At 41.4% G+C, this 13742-nt stretch overlaps 1 protein-coding gene across 3 annotated transcripts in view; it reads right to left on the reverse strand.

The window, feature by feature from the left end:
• The window catches only part of ric1 (RIC1 homolog, RAB6A GEF complex partner 1), an 81857-nt gene extending 68756 nt beyond the window's left edge, over positions 1-13101 (reverse strand). For 2 of the 3 annotated variants that reach the window (XM_067422748.1, XM_067422747.1), the window contains exon 1: positions 12559-13101. In XM_067422748.1, the coding sequence (XP_067278849.1) occupies positions 12559-12699 (141 nt within the window). In that variant the 5' untranslated portion in view covers positions 12700-13101. The remainder of the gene's footprint in view (positions 1-12558) is intronic. The other variant, XM_067422746.1, reaches the window with a different exon arrangement.
• Between the last annotated feature and the right edge of the window lie 641 nt (positions 13102-13742).

The raw sequence follows: 13742 nt of genomic DNA on the forward strand, positions 1-13742 counted from the left end.
ATTATTTTGAATGAGTGACCCCTAGTGGCCAAAAGTTGCATACTGCACGTTTAATGTGTGACAAAACGTAGTTTGAAGACTTTTTCAGGCGATAATATTGTTGTTTAATGCTCAAATCTGTGTTTTTTTTATACAAAAAGTGCTCATTCGCGTGTGACATTCATTACACAACAGACGCGACTTCGCGTCATGGGAGGGGGTTCTGCCAGGCAGCGGCAGTCGGCAGAAGGACTAGCCGAGTTAAGGCTGCTCTCACCGGGGTTGATGAGCGCTGAGCTCCGGTGATCGCCTGGGTCTCACACCTCCGAAAACACCAGATCAAATTTTCAAATAGGAGCTCTCTTAATAAATAAATCACATATTTGAGCTTTAAACAACTACATTCTCGCCTGAAAAACTATTAAAAGTACATTTTGTGACACAATAGAGTAGTATTTTTAAATTACTCTGGCCTCGGGGTTCCCCTATGGGTTTCCCATCCGTCACTTCACCACGTGACCGCAGTAAGCAGGCTCCTCATTGGTTAACGCGGCGCGAATATCCGCCAAAGTTCAGATTTTTCAACTTGAGCGAATCACGCGTTCAAAACGCTCAATTCGCGTGATCATTGCCGCCTCATTCGCGCGAATCGCGCCGCAGAATGCCTATTCGCGTCTCTGCATTGACTTAACATGTAAATCACTCGCGCGAATCGCGTCATTCGCGTGCGGTGTGAACGCAGCATTAATATCATCGGTGGGACCATTCTGCAAGTCGGCTTCTTTTACTGAAATGGTGATCTTATGTCAGTTGATTCTCGTTAAATCCCATGGAAAGATATATATTCAGGTCATTTTAGTGCAATGTTCACTGCAATTATATGAACTTATGTCAAACTTTACAGACAATAAAGGCACTCAAAATGACTCATCTAATTGAGGAAAAATAAAGGTTGTGTGTTCATGTCCTTACTCTACAGAATGACAGACACACACACACTCTCGCAGCAGGGAAAGCCATCAGGAGAAACGAGAGACGGATGTGTGGATGAGAACAGCGCTAGGCCACAAAGAAAAACACCCAAAAATGGAAGCAAAGTGTTGGTTTCATTCAGCCAACAGGGAGCTGTAAACCTCAACACACACACACACACACACACACACACATTCATGTGTGTAAACCTAACACTAACGTCACAGAATCTGCATTTACTTTCGGCATGTGTGTGTGAAGGTCATCCCTCATGAGGGTTTCGTTCAGGGGTCACGAAAGGTCGTGTAAGGCTTTAGATTCGAAATGAGAGGAACGTCTGTGATTGACAGCATCAGACGCGAGCCGATCCAGGGATATTTAACTCGGATGTGTTCTCACGTGACGTTACTCTGTGAAACTGTAGTTAAAGGGCTAGTTCACCCAAAAATGAAATGTCATTAACGGATTAATGTCATCCGTTCATCTTCACACACAGTTTAAGATATTTTATATTTAGTCCGAGCGTATGCAAGTGTATGCACACTATACTGTCCATGTCCAGAAAGGGAATAAAAACATCCTCACAGTAGTCCATATGAGACATCAGTGGGTTAATTAGAGTCTCTTGAAGCATCGGAAATACATTTGGGTCCAAAAATAACAAAAACTACGACTTTATTCAGCATTGGCTTCTCTTCCTTTGTGATTTGTGAATTGTGAGAATTATTTGAGAATTGTGTTCAATCCTCAAATAAAGATTCAAACGGTTATGAATCAGCGTATTGATTCATGATTCGGATCGCGAGTCAAACTGCTGAAATCACGTGACATTGGCGATCCGAATCATGAATCGATTCGCTGATTCATAACCGTTTGAATCTTTATTTGAGGATTGAACACAAACCCAGAAGAGAAGCCAATGCTGAATAAAGTCGTAGTTTTTGTTATTTTTGGACCCAAATGTATTTCCGATGCTTCAAGAGACTCTAATTAACCCACTGATGTCTCATATGGACTACTGTGATGATGTTTTTATTCCCTTTCTGGACATGGACAGTATAGTGTGCATACACTTTCATTAAAAGGAACAGAAAAGCTCTCGGACTAAACATAAAATATCTTATGAAGATGAAACGGAGGTCTTACGGGTGTGGAACGAATATTAGGGGGAGGAGTTAATGACATAAATTACATTTTTGGGTGAACTAACCCTTTAAGCGACACCAATAGTGATGCAAATGTGAAAAGCAAGCACTCAGTGAAGCCACTTTTCATCGAGCCTGACTAAATGAAGAAAGAAAAAACAGTCTGACCAATCAGAGAATGCACCACAAATCATGCATGCAAATCATATAAGAATTCAAGCTTCACATGCATGTGAAAGCACATAAATCATGCATGTTGAAATATTTTCAACCTGGTGTAATATTTGCAACACACACTTCTTGTAAAGCTGCTTTGAAACGGTGTGTATTGTGGAAATAAACACGAACCTCCATCGCCACAGATGAAACATTCAACAGTATATGCAAAAGGACCATCTGGCAAACATGCACATTATAAATCTTTATTATCAGACTGCCCACACTGAATATAAATATAAAGTTATAATTAATAATAGTTCAAATTATAAGAGAATAGTGAAGTCCAGTGGAACAGCCAATCAGAATCCATCATGCTTTAGACTTAATAAACGGCAGTGTTTATAATAAACAGTGATATTGATGTGGACGGACGCTAATATAGTTATCATTCTTGGACTTTACACAGGCGTTTTATAGGAGACGTGGTCTTTAATTAACATTAACATTCATTTGTGTGCAGCCTACATTACAATAACTTTCCTGGCTGAAGTGCAGCATTAAAGGTGCCCTAGAATGATTAGAAACTATGTTAAATTGTCCTCTGATATCTACATAGAGGGTATGTGGCTTATTTAAGGGGGAAAATTGTCCAGATACAGTTGTACAGGTCCATTTACAACCCTATAAATTGTCCCCAGGATGTAATGCTTTGTTTTTGCCTTATTTGGAAGAGTCATGAATATTAATGTTGAGCTCTGCTCTGATTGGCTTATTGCAGCAGCACACAGCAGTTCAGTGAAGCGGCTCGTGAGTCCTGACAGAACACAGACCGACTGAAGGACACTTTAAGCAGAACATCTCAAATGGAGATTGATCAAATGCAGCGTACTTGTTTATTGATGTTTTCAGATCATCCGCACGCGAGAAAGAGCTCGCGTTCATGCGGTTGCCAGATTTCCGTCATTAAATCCACCAAACAGCTTTTCTGTGAAAAGAACTCGTATACTATCCGGTGTTTTACCTAAACATGTCCAATCTGGCAACCATACGCACGCGAGCTCTCTCTCTCTCGCGCACGGACGATCTGAAAACACCAATAAACAAGTACGCTACATTTGATCAATCTCCATTGACTGTCGTTTGAACTTATAAGGTGAAAAAGCTGACGTTTGCTAGAAGGATCGAGTGAACGATCTGTAAGGAAAGTATCTACGGTTGGATTTTGTAATACAAAATAATATTACCCTTTGTCATTAGACACACTATTTAGTTTGGAATGGTGCTTGGTGTTTCCTATTGTTACTGTAAGCATCTTGCGCTGCAGTCTCTATAAGAAACTCTCAATTCAATCAGAAATTGTTTAACCGTCAATAAGTGGATAAATGACTTACTGCTTGCAGGGATATAGTCGCCCCTTTGTTCAGTTTAAGACGCTGAGTTAAGAAAATGTAACGCTCGTTTAAGAAAAGGACAGCTCTGAAGAGACGCCGCTTTAGTTGGAGGTAGTGCTAACAATAAAAAAAGAAAGATGATGATCAACACCTTATGTGTTACCACTGAAATGTAGATTCTCAAAAAATAATATATTCCCAAATGTAAGCCCATCTTATGCGGAATGACGCTTCATACTGTCGTCTGCCCCGGCTCTAACCTCGAGGGTTTACTTTTGCAAACCTTGTGAGCGCGCAAACCCAAACGCTGTGACCTCGCGCCAAATGTTTTTATTGGTTTATTAAATACAAACAGGCGAGTTATGAAAAATTGAGTGTGAGGGATTTGTTCACTTCTGAAGATTTCGTAATGAGACGGATAACTGTAGTAGCGTTTAGTCCACTGTCTATAATAGACTAATTTAGAGATCAGTTTTTTTTGACCGACAACTTTCAACTTTGATCGGTTAACGTTGATACGGTCAACCACCGGTCAAACGGTCATCGGTTAACATCCCTAGTCTGCATATGACCAAATAAAATGTTTATATCTGTGCTTGTATTTGAAAGTTTACATAATTATCCCAAAATGTCTAATTCAAATTTGAATAAATTCCCATAACTTCCTGGGAAGTTTTCTAATTGCTAAGTTTCCGAAAACTTGCTGTTGATCCTTTACTGTAAAACGCAACACTATCGTGCTTAACATCCTCATATTTCACATCTGTGCATGTGTGTGTTTGGTTTTCGCACACACGTGAACACAACACGAGCTATTTTTAAACGAATTATGACCCAATCAGTCATCAGGCATGAGTTTACCTCTAGAAGATCACGAGCACTAAAACACTCTTAGTCATGGTGAACACAAAGACATGTTTATACAAGACTCAACCAATGTGCCAACTCACAGGTGTGGCCAAACTATAATAACATCCAAAGAAGCAAACGAAGAGCCACGTGTGTCCCGAATGCAATCTTTAACAGTTCACAGACTGTGTGTTTTACACGCGTAACACACTTCAATCTGAGCTCCCACACAAACATCGTCATAGTCAAAGAATAAACATGAATGAACATCTGAAGGTGCCCCATAACATCACATTTACTTCAGAAGTCCATCAGCGTCCACAGCCGGGAGTTCACTAGAAATCAACTCTATCCCTGGATATATGACCTGTATTAGCCTATATATTCACTATATTAGCCTATATATTCACTATATTAGCCTATATATTCACTATATTAGCCTATATATTCATCATATTAGCCTATATATTCACTATATTAGCCTATATATTCACTATATTAGCCTATATAATATTCACTATATTAGCCTATATATTCACTATATTAGCCTATATATTCATTATATTAGCCTATATATTCACTATATTAGCCTATATATTCACTATATTAGCCTATATATTCACTATATTAGCCTATATAATATTCACTATATTAGCCTATATAATATTCACTATATTAGCCTATATATTCACTATATTAGCCTATATATTCATTATATTAGCCTATATATTCACTATATTAGCCTATATATTCACTATATTAGCCTATATAATATTCACTATATTAGCCTATATATTCACTATATTAGCCTATATATTCACTATATTAGCCTATATATTCACTATATTAGCCTATATAATATTCACTATATTAGCCTATATAATATTCACTATATTAGCCTATATATTCACTATATTAGCCTATATATTCATTATATTAGCCTATATATTCACTATATTAGCCTATATATTCACTATATTAGCCTATATATTCACTATATTAGCCTGTATATTCACTATATTAGCCTATATATTCACTATATTAGCCTATATATTCACTATATTAGCCTATATATTCACCATATTAGCCTATACAGTGACACTATATTAGCCTATATATTCACTATATTAGCCTATATATTCACTATATTAGCCTATATATTCACCATATTAGCCTATACAGTGACACTATATTAGCCTATATATTCATTATATTAGCCTATACAGTGACACTATATTAGCCTATATATTCACCATATTAGCCTATACAGTGACACTATATTAGCCTATATATTCACTATATTAGCCTATATATTCACCATATTAGCCTATATATTCACTATATTAGCCTATACAGTGACACTATATTAGCCTATACAGTGACACTATATTAGCCTATATATTCACTATATTAGCCTATATATTCACCATATTAGCCTATATATTCACCATATTAACCTATACAGTGACACTATATTAGCCTATATATTCACTATATTAGCCTATATATTCACCATATTAGCCTATACAGTGACACTATATTAGCCTATATATTCACTATATTAGCCTATATATTCACCATATTAGCCTATACAGTGACACTATATTAGCCTATATATTCACCATATTAGCCTATACAGTGACACTATATTAGCCTATATATTCACTATATTAGCCTATATATTCACTATATTAGCCTATATATTCACCATATTAGCCTATATATTCACTATATTAGCCTATACAGTGACACTATATTAGCCTATACAGTGACACTATATTAGCCTATATATTCACTATATTAGCCTATATATTCACCATATTAGCCTATATATTCACCATATTAACCTATACAGTGACACTATATTAGCCTATATATTCACTATATTAGCCTATATATTCACCATATTAGCCTATACAGTGACACTATATTAGCCTATATATTCACTATATTAGCCTATATATTCACCATATTAGCCTATATATTCACTATATTAGCCTATATATTCACCATATTAGCCTATACAGTGACATTATATTAGCCTATATATTCACCATATTAGCCTATACAGTGACACTATATTAGCCTATATATTCACCATATTAGCCTATATATTCACTATATTAGCCTATATATTCACTATATTAGCCTATACATTCACCATATTAGCCTATACAGTGACACTATATTAGCCTATATATTCACTATATTAGCCTATACATTCACCATATTAGCCTATACAGTGACACTATATTAGCCTATATATTCACTATATTTAGCCTATATTTTCACATGATTGGTTCAGCCGCTCAAATAAACACGTCAGCGCTGTGACTCGGAACACCTAAATCTGAACGTCACACACACACACATACACACACACACACACACACACACACAGTTGATGTAAAGGTTGTTATTGTTCACTTAATCCTCATCTTACAGGTTCACACACAATAGATGATATATGATCACATAGCGTCACAACACACACACACACACACACACACACACACACACACGTGCACATGGGCAGATTTCATAATAAAAATGCATATTCTGATTTTTATAATCAATGTTTGGATCATACTGGTGTGCAAAAAGTTCAGTCGCTTGTCCTTCAGTTGTCGTCCATCCATATCTGTCCTGACTTTTAATTTGGGATGAAATGGAATAAAATTTAGGATCAAATCTTATAAACGATGCGGCAGTGGCTCAGTGGTTCATGTAGGTTGTCTACAAACCAGAAGGTTGGTGGTTCAATCCCCGGTTCCACCTGACCAAGTGTCGAAGTGTCCATGAGCAAGACACCTAACCCCAGCTGCTCCAGACGAGCTGGATGGTGCCTTACATGGCTGACATCGCCGTCGGTGTATGAATGGGTGAATGTGAGGCAATATGTAAAGCGCTTTGGATAAAAGCGCTATATAAATGCAGTCCATTTACCATTTACCATTTGCAAAGCAAAAGCCTGAGGGAAAACCTGTGGAATGAGGAAACCATGACAAAACATGTTGAACTGAGCTGAGAGATGAGAAACTACCAAAAATATTGAATATTATGAATAAATCTCAACTCTATGATTTCTTAAAGGGACAGTTCACCCCAAAATGAACTTCGCTCATGCCGTGTGATTTTGTTGTATCTGCTGTGGATTGGAACATAAAAAAGAGAAAAATTTTGGTTTATATTATAAAAAGTTGGGGTTCAATGTTGTTTGGTTCCTAATGTTCTTCAAAATATCCTCTTTTATGTTCCAAGCGTAAGTAAATGGTGAAGGAATGATGATGTCTGGCTGAACGATCCCTTCATTCATGTCGCAGGTGTTGTTGCTGACAGGAAGTTCAGCAGCAGAACAGGAAATAGTTCAGAGTTAAAGACGCCGCAAGACGAGACGACAGTGTGTGTGTGTGTGTGGGGGGGGGGCATGTTTTTGTGACATATGAGGACTCAAATGTGTATAATGCCATGGGTATGACACAGGTATTACAGGAGAGGGTGAAATATGAGGACATTACCCATGGCCCCACTTTTCAAAAGGCTTATAAATCACACAGGAGGAGTTTTTATGAGAAAGTAAAAATGCAGAATGTTTCCTGTGATGGGTAGGTTTAGGGGCAGTGTGTGTGTGTGTGTGTGTGTGTGTGTGTGTGTGTGTGTTGGGTAGGTTTAGGGGCAGTGTAAGGGGATAGAAAATACGGTTTGTACAGTATAAAAACCATTACGCCTATGGAATGTCCCCATATGTCACAAAAACAAACGTGTGTGTGTGTAAACGTGTCAGGACCAGTCGCTTTGATATGCATGACCTCAGCACTATACTGACAACGAGTGTGTGTAAAGGTGGAGTCACACAGCTGGAGAGGAAGAGTTTGTTTTACTTACACACACACACACACACACACACACACACACACACACACACACACACACACACACACACACACACATTCCAGGCATATTCCGCTCTTTCCCAGGATGGTCTGAGAATGTCTACACACTCAGTACCGATCGAGGCATCAAATGACGAGCCTGGGTGTTGGCTCTTCCCGTGGGATGCTAAGTGTAAAGGATCACCTGGACGTTTTTTTCCCAGGATTATCAGTCCAAATCTCTCCGTCTGTGATTTTAACATTCAACAGAGTCTGCACAAACTACTACAGCAACACTGACTTACTCAGGAACCGAACACAAACAATGAGCTTTGTATGCAAATATGACAGATTGAAAGATAAAAACCACAATACACACACACACACACACACACACACGAGCTGGAGTGATGCAGTGGATCAGTTACTGGTAATAGAGAAAGACAGAAGGACTATATTCACTCGAACACAAAACAAGAAGTGTCCTGATGCTTTTACAGAACAATTTCTGCATTATAAGCAGCAGAGCACAAAATTACAAAATTATATCCCGTAAAACATAAAGTTCGTATTTAAAAGTGTCAATCAAACGCAGGTCTGGTCAGAGGCTAAACATTTCTTTAGGTATAAAAATAACAGTAACACAGAGTAATGCACATGCTTTCTCCATCTGTCTATCTGACTTATTCATCCGCCTGTCTATCCACCTCAGTCTATCCGTCCGCCGGTGTGTCTGTCTGACTGTCATCCATCTGTCTGTCCCCGTCTATATGCCTGTCTGTCAGTTCGCCTGACTATCTGAAAGTCCTCCTGTCTGTCCCCATCCATACGCATGTCTGTCAGTTCGCCTGTCCACCTGTCTATCTGTCTGTCTGTCTATCTGACAGTCCGCCTGTCTGTCGGACAGTCCGCCTGTCTGTCGGACAGTCCGCCTGTCTATGTCTGTCCGCCTGTCTGTCTGTCCGCCTGTCTATCTGTCCGCCTGTCTGTCATCTGTCCGCCTGTCTGTCATCTGTCCGCCTGTCTATCTGTCCGCCTGTCTATCTGTCCGCCTGTCTATCTGTCCGCCTGTCTGTCATCTGTCCGCTTGTCTATCTGTCCGCCTGTCTGTCATCTGTCCGCCTGTCTGTCATCTGTCCGCCTGTCTGTCATCTGTCCGCTTGTCTATCTGTCCGCCTGTCTGTCATCGGTCCGCCTGTCATCTGTCCGCCTGTCATATGTCCGCCTGTCTGTCCGCCTGTCTGTCTATCTGTCCGCCTGTCTGTCTATCTGTCCGCCTGTCTGTCTATCTGTCCGCTTGTCTGTCTATCTGTCCGCTTGTCTGTCATCTGTCCGCCTGTCTGTCATCTGTCCGCTTGTCTATCTGTCTGCTTGTCTATCTGTCTGCTTGTCTGTCTGTCCGCCTGTCTGTCATCTGTCCGCCTGTCATCTGTCCCCCTGTCTATCTGTCCGCCTGTCTGTCTTTCTGTCCGCCTGTCTGTCATCTGTCCGCCTGTCATCTGTCCCCCTGTCTATCTGTCCGCCTGTCTGTCTTTCTGTCCTCCTGTCTGTCATCTGTCCGCCTGTCATCTGTCCCCCTGTCTATCTGTCCGCCTGTCTGTCTTTCTGTCCTCCTGTCTGTCATCTGTCCGCTTGTCTGTCTGTCCGCCTGTCTGTCATCTGATCGCTTGTCTGTCTGTCTGTCCATCCAGCCGCCTGTCCACCTGCTTGCTATCTGTCTGTCCGCTTGTCTGTCTATCTGTCCTCCTGTCTGTCCGCTTGTCTATCTGTCCTCCTGTCTGTCATCTGTCCGCTTGTCTATCTGTCCGCTTGTCTATCTGTCCTCCTGTCTGTCATCTGATCGCTTGTCTGTCTGTCTGTCCATCCATCCGCCTATCCACCTGCTTGCTATCTGTCTGTCCGCTTGTCTGTCTATCTGTCCTCCTGTCTGTCCGCTTGTCTATCTGTCCTCCTGTCTGTCATCTGTCCGCCTGTCTGTCATCTGTCCGCCTGTCTGTCATCTGTCCGCTTGTCTATCTGTCCGCCTGTCTGTCATCGGTCCGCCTGTCATCTGTCCGCCTGTCATATGTCCGCCTGTCTGTCCGCCTGTCTGTCTATCTGTCCGCCTGTCTGTCTATCTGTCCGCCTGTCTGTCTATCTGTCCGCTTGTCTGTCTATCTGTCCGCTTGTCTGTCATCTGTCCGCCTGTCTGTCATCTGTCCGCTTGTCTATCTGTCTGCTTGTCTATCTGTCTGCTTGTCTGTCTGTCTGTCATCTGTCCGCCTGTCATCTGTCCCCCTGTCTATCTGTCCGCCTGTCTGTCTTTCTGTCCGCCTGTCTGTCATCTGTCCGCCTGTCATCTGTCCCCCTGTCTATCTGTCCGCCTGTCTGTCTTTCTGTCCTCCTGTCTGTCATCTGTCCGCCTGTCATCTGTCCCCCTGTCTATCTGTCCGCCTGTCTGTCTTTCTGTCCTCCTGTCTGTCATCTGTCCGCTTGTCTGTCTGTCCGCCTGTCTGTCATCTGATCGCTTGTCTGTCTGTCTGTCCATCCAGCCGCCTGTCCACCTGCTTGCTATCTGTCTGTCCGCTTGTCTGTCTATCTGTCCTCCTGTCTGTCCGCTTGTCTATCTGTCCTCCTGTCTGTCATCTGTCCGCTTGTCTATCTGTCCGCTTGTCTATCTGTCCTCCTGTCTGTCATCTGATCGCTTGTCTGTCTGTCTGTCCATCCATCCGCCTATCCACCTGCTTGCTATCTGTCTGTCCGCTTGTCTGTCTATCTGTCCTCCTGTCTGTCCGCTTGTCTATCTGTCCTCCTGTCTGTCATCTGTCCGCTTGTCTATCTGTCCTCCTGTCTGTCATCTGATCGCTTGTCTGTCTGTCCATCCATCCGCCTGTCCACCTGCTTGCTATCTGTCTGTCTGTCTGTCTGTCTGTCTGTCCAACACTGATGCACTTGTGACCACTCAAATAAACCCCCAGGACTGAGACTGTCAGTGTCTGGAGCCAGACGGCGTGTCTGAGGTCTCCACAGGTGAGTCTCCAGCTCAAACGCTCAACAGAAACACCTTCGAGACTGAAACGAGATGTGAACTCTGGGGGACTTTCTGCACTTTAACCATTGATCAACAACATCCAAATCTCCCGTCTGACGTGACCGCGGTCAATAACAAACATCACACACACTCTAACTAACTAATCCAGCCACAACGCATTTATATCTGATTAGATTTAAACACTCATTTTTCACAAACACTTCAAATCTGCATCATTTGTGAAAACATTTAATCGGATAAGAAGAATGAACATGATCTTAATGTGACTAACAAGCAAGATTAAATTAGTTCAAATGAGATTAAATCAACCGGATGATTGACAAATATCTGGTTATTGTGTACTTAAAGCCATTACATAAAGATTTACTCGAACATAACTCTCTTGGGGACTGCAGATGGAAACTAGCATCAGCTAATTCTGGTACAAAACATATTCGTGAGATTAATGTATTTTGTGCATTGTCTCTGACATATAAACTAATTAAATAAGTAAATAAATAGTAGACACTGTAGTAGCCTAGACGTGTTACTCATTAATAAGCCCTTCTCAGGTGCAAACCTTCACCGCTAAGCCACATCATCCATTATGTATACATGATATTATTGTCCTGATTTTAATCTTGGAGTCAGAAGCTCATGAGGTTCAAACCTACACGTATCAGCACAGCACCCAATAACCAAAGCACCCCATTTCAGACCCTTGACAGTTAATAGGTTATTTATGACTTGATGTTCACAGGAATGAATGCATTATGGACTAAAACCTAAAACCATTGCGTAACCAGCCGAGATCATTTACCACTAAGCCACAGAACTACCCAGCCATGATTCATTGATCCATCAGTGTTTAACCGCTAGATAACTCTACTAAACACTGCTGAAATCTAGGATTTAAACCCTTAACCCACTGGTAGAAAGAGCGAACCTTTACCACTAAGCCACTTCCCCCATCATTCCAGTATCGTAATGGGTTGAATATTATGTCAATTTAAACCTAAAACCTTTAGGATAGCAGTCACTTTAACCACTAAGCCACACAGCTTACCTTTAAAGACACAATTGACATTTATGGGATTCGAACCTACAACCGTCAGGTTACCACTAAGCCACAGCACCAGCATTAAAACATGAGTTGTGTGTGAGTTGGCGATGTTTCTTACCCTGCTGAACCAGATGCTGATTTGGGTCTCGGACAGCACGGCCAGGTAGAACCGTTGCGCGCTGGGCTCGACCAGAAAAGGCCGTTCGCCGCTCCGGAGCGGGCAGAGGAGCCTCCGCGGCCAGCCGCTCAGAAAATACATCACGATCCGGTGTTCTGACCCAAAATCACTGCGACACCGGGACGGACAGTCTCCCTCCCGCGGCCTCCATGCACCAGAACCAAACGACACTCGGCTCGTGTTCAGTCAGGGATCATATCGGCGGGATTCGGTGTCGGTTCGGATGATCTGAGTCCAAATTCCGCTTTATATCGTTACGGCAATCAAGAATGTTTACACGGAAAACCCCCGTAATGGCGCCCAGAAGCGGAACCGGGTCTCGGCTCGGTGTCGCGGGGTTTCGCGGTTCTCAGTGCGCGACTGGATCGCTGGACTCAGTACTCCAAGGGGAAGTTTTGGATCCGAATTTGTCCCATGAATCCTCCACGGTCGCCATCTTTAGTCTCTTATTTATCCCCGATCTGCTCGGCGCTTCTTAACGCATCGGAGCCGTGACGGCATTGTTTCTCGCGGTCATGACCAGTGCTGCCGGTGGGGGGCGCGACGCGGCCCACAGTATATAGAGTTTAAAGGGATAGTTCACTTAAAAATGAAAATTCTGTCATATTTACTCGCCCTCAAGTTGTTTTAAACCTGTATGAATTTCTTTCTTCAGCTGAACACAAGGGAAGATATTTTAAAGAATGTCAGTAACCAATCGTTAACTGGAGCCATTGACTGCCATAGTATTTATTTATTTTTTCTAATACTGTGGAAGTCAATGGCTCCAGTTAACTGATTGGTTACTGACATTCTTTAAAATATCTTCCCTTGTGTTCAGCTGAAGAAAGACTTTGAAACAAAGGTTTGAAACAACTTGAGGGCGAGTAAATATGACAGAATTGTCATTATAAAGTGAACTATCCCTTTAACGGAATTCTGATTAAACCGAGTTAAATGAACTAGCGCAGCAGTATTTTAAGCCGGTCTATTTTGTTGTAAAACGGAATAACATGCAGGAAAATAGATGGTCTATTCTGATCTAAAACTAACAGGAGGGAATATTTTTAAATGGTCTATTCTGATTTAAAACGGACTAATAGGGTAAAAAAAAAAACGGTCCATTCTGATTTCAAACCGATTTA

The sequence above is a fragment of the Pseudorasbora parva genome, chromosome 18 (genome assembly GCF_024679245.1).
Source record: "Pseudorasbora parva isolate DD20220531a chromosome 18, ASM2467924v1, whole genome shotgun sequence".
Lineage (NCBI taxonomy): Eukaryota > Metazoa > Chordata > Actinopteri > Cypriniformes > Gobionidae > Pseudorasbora > Pseudorasbora parva.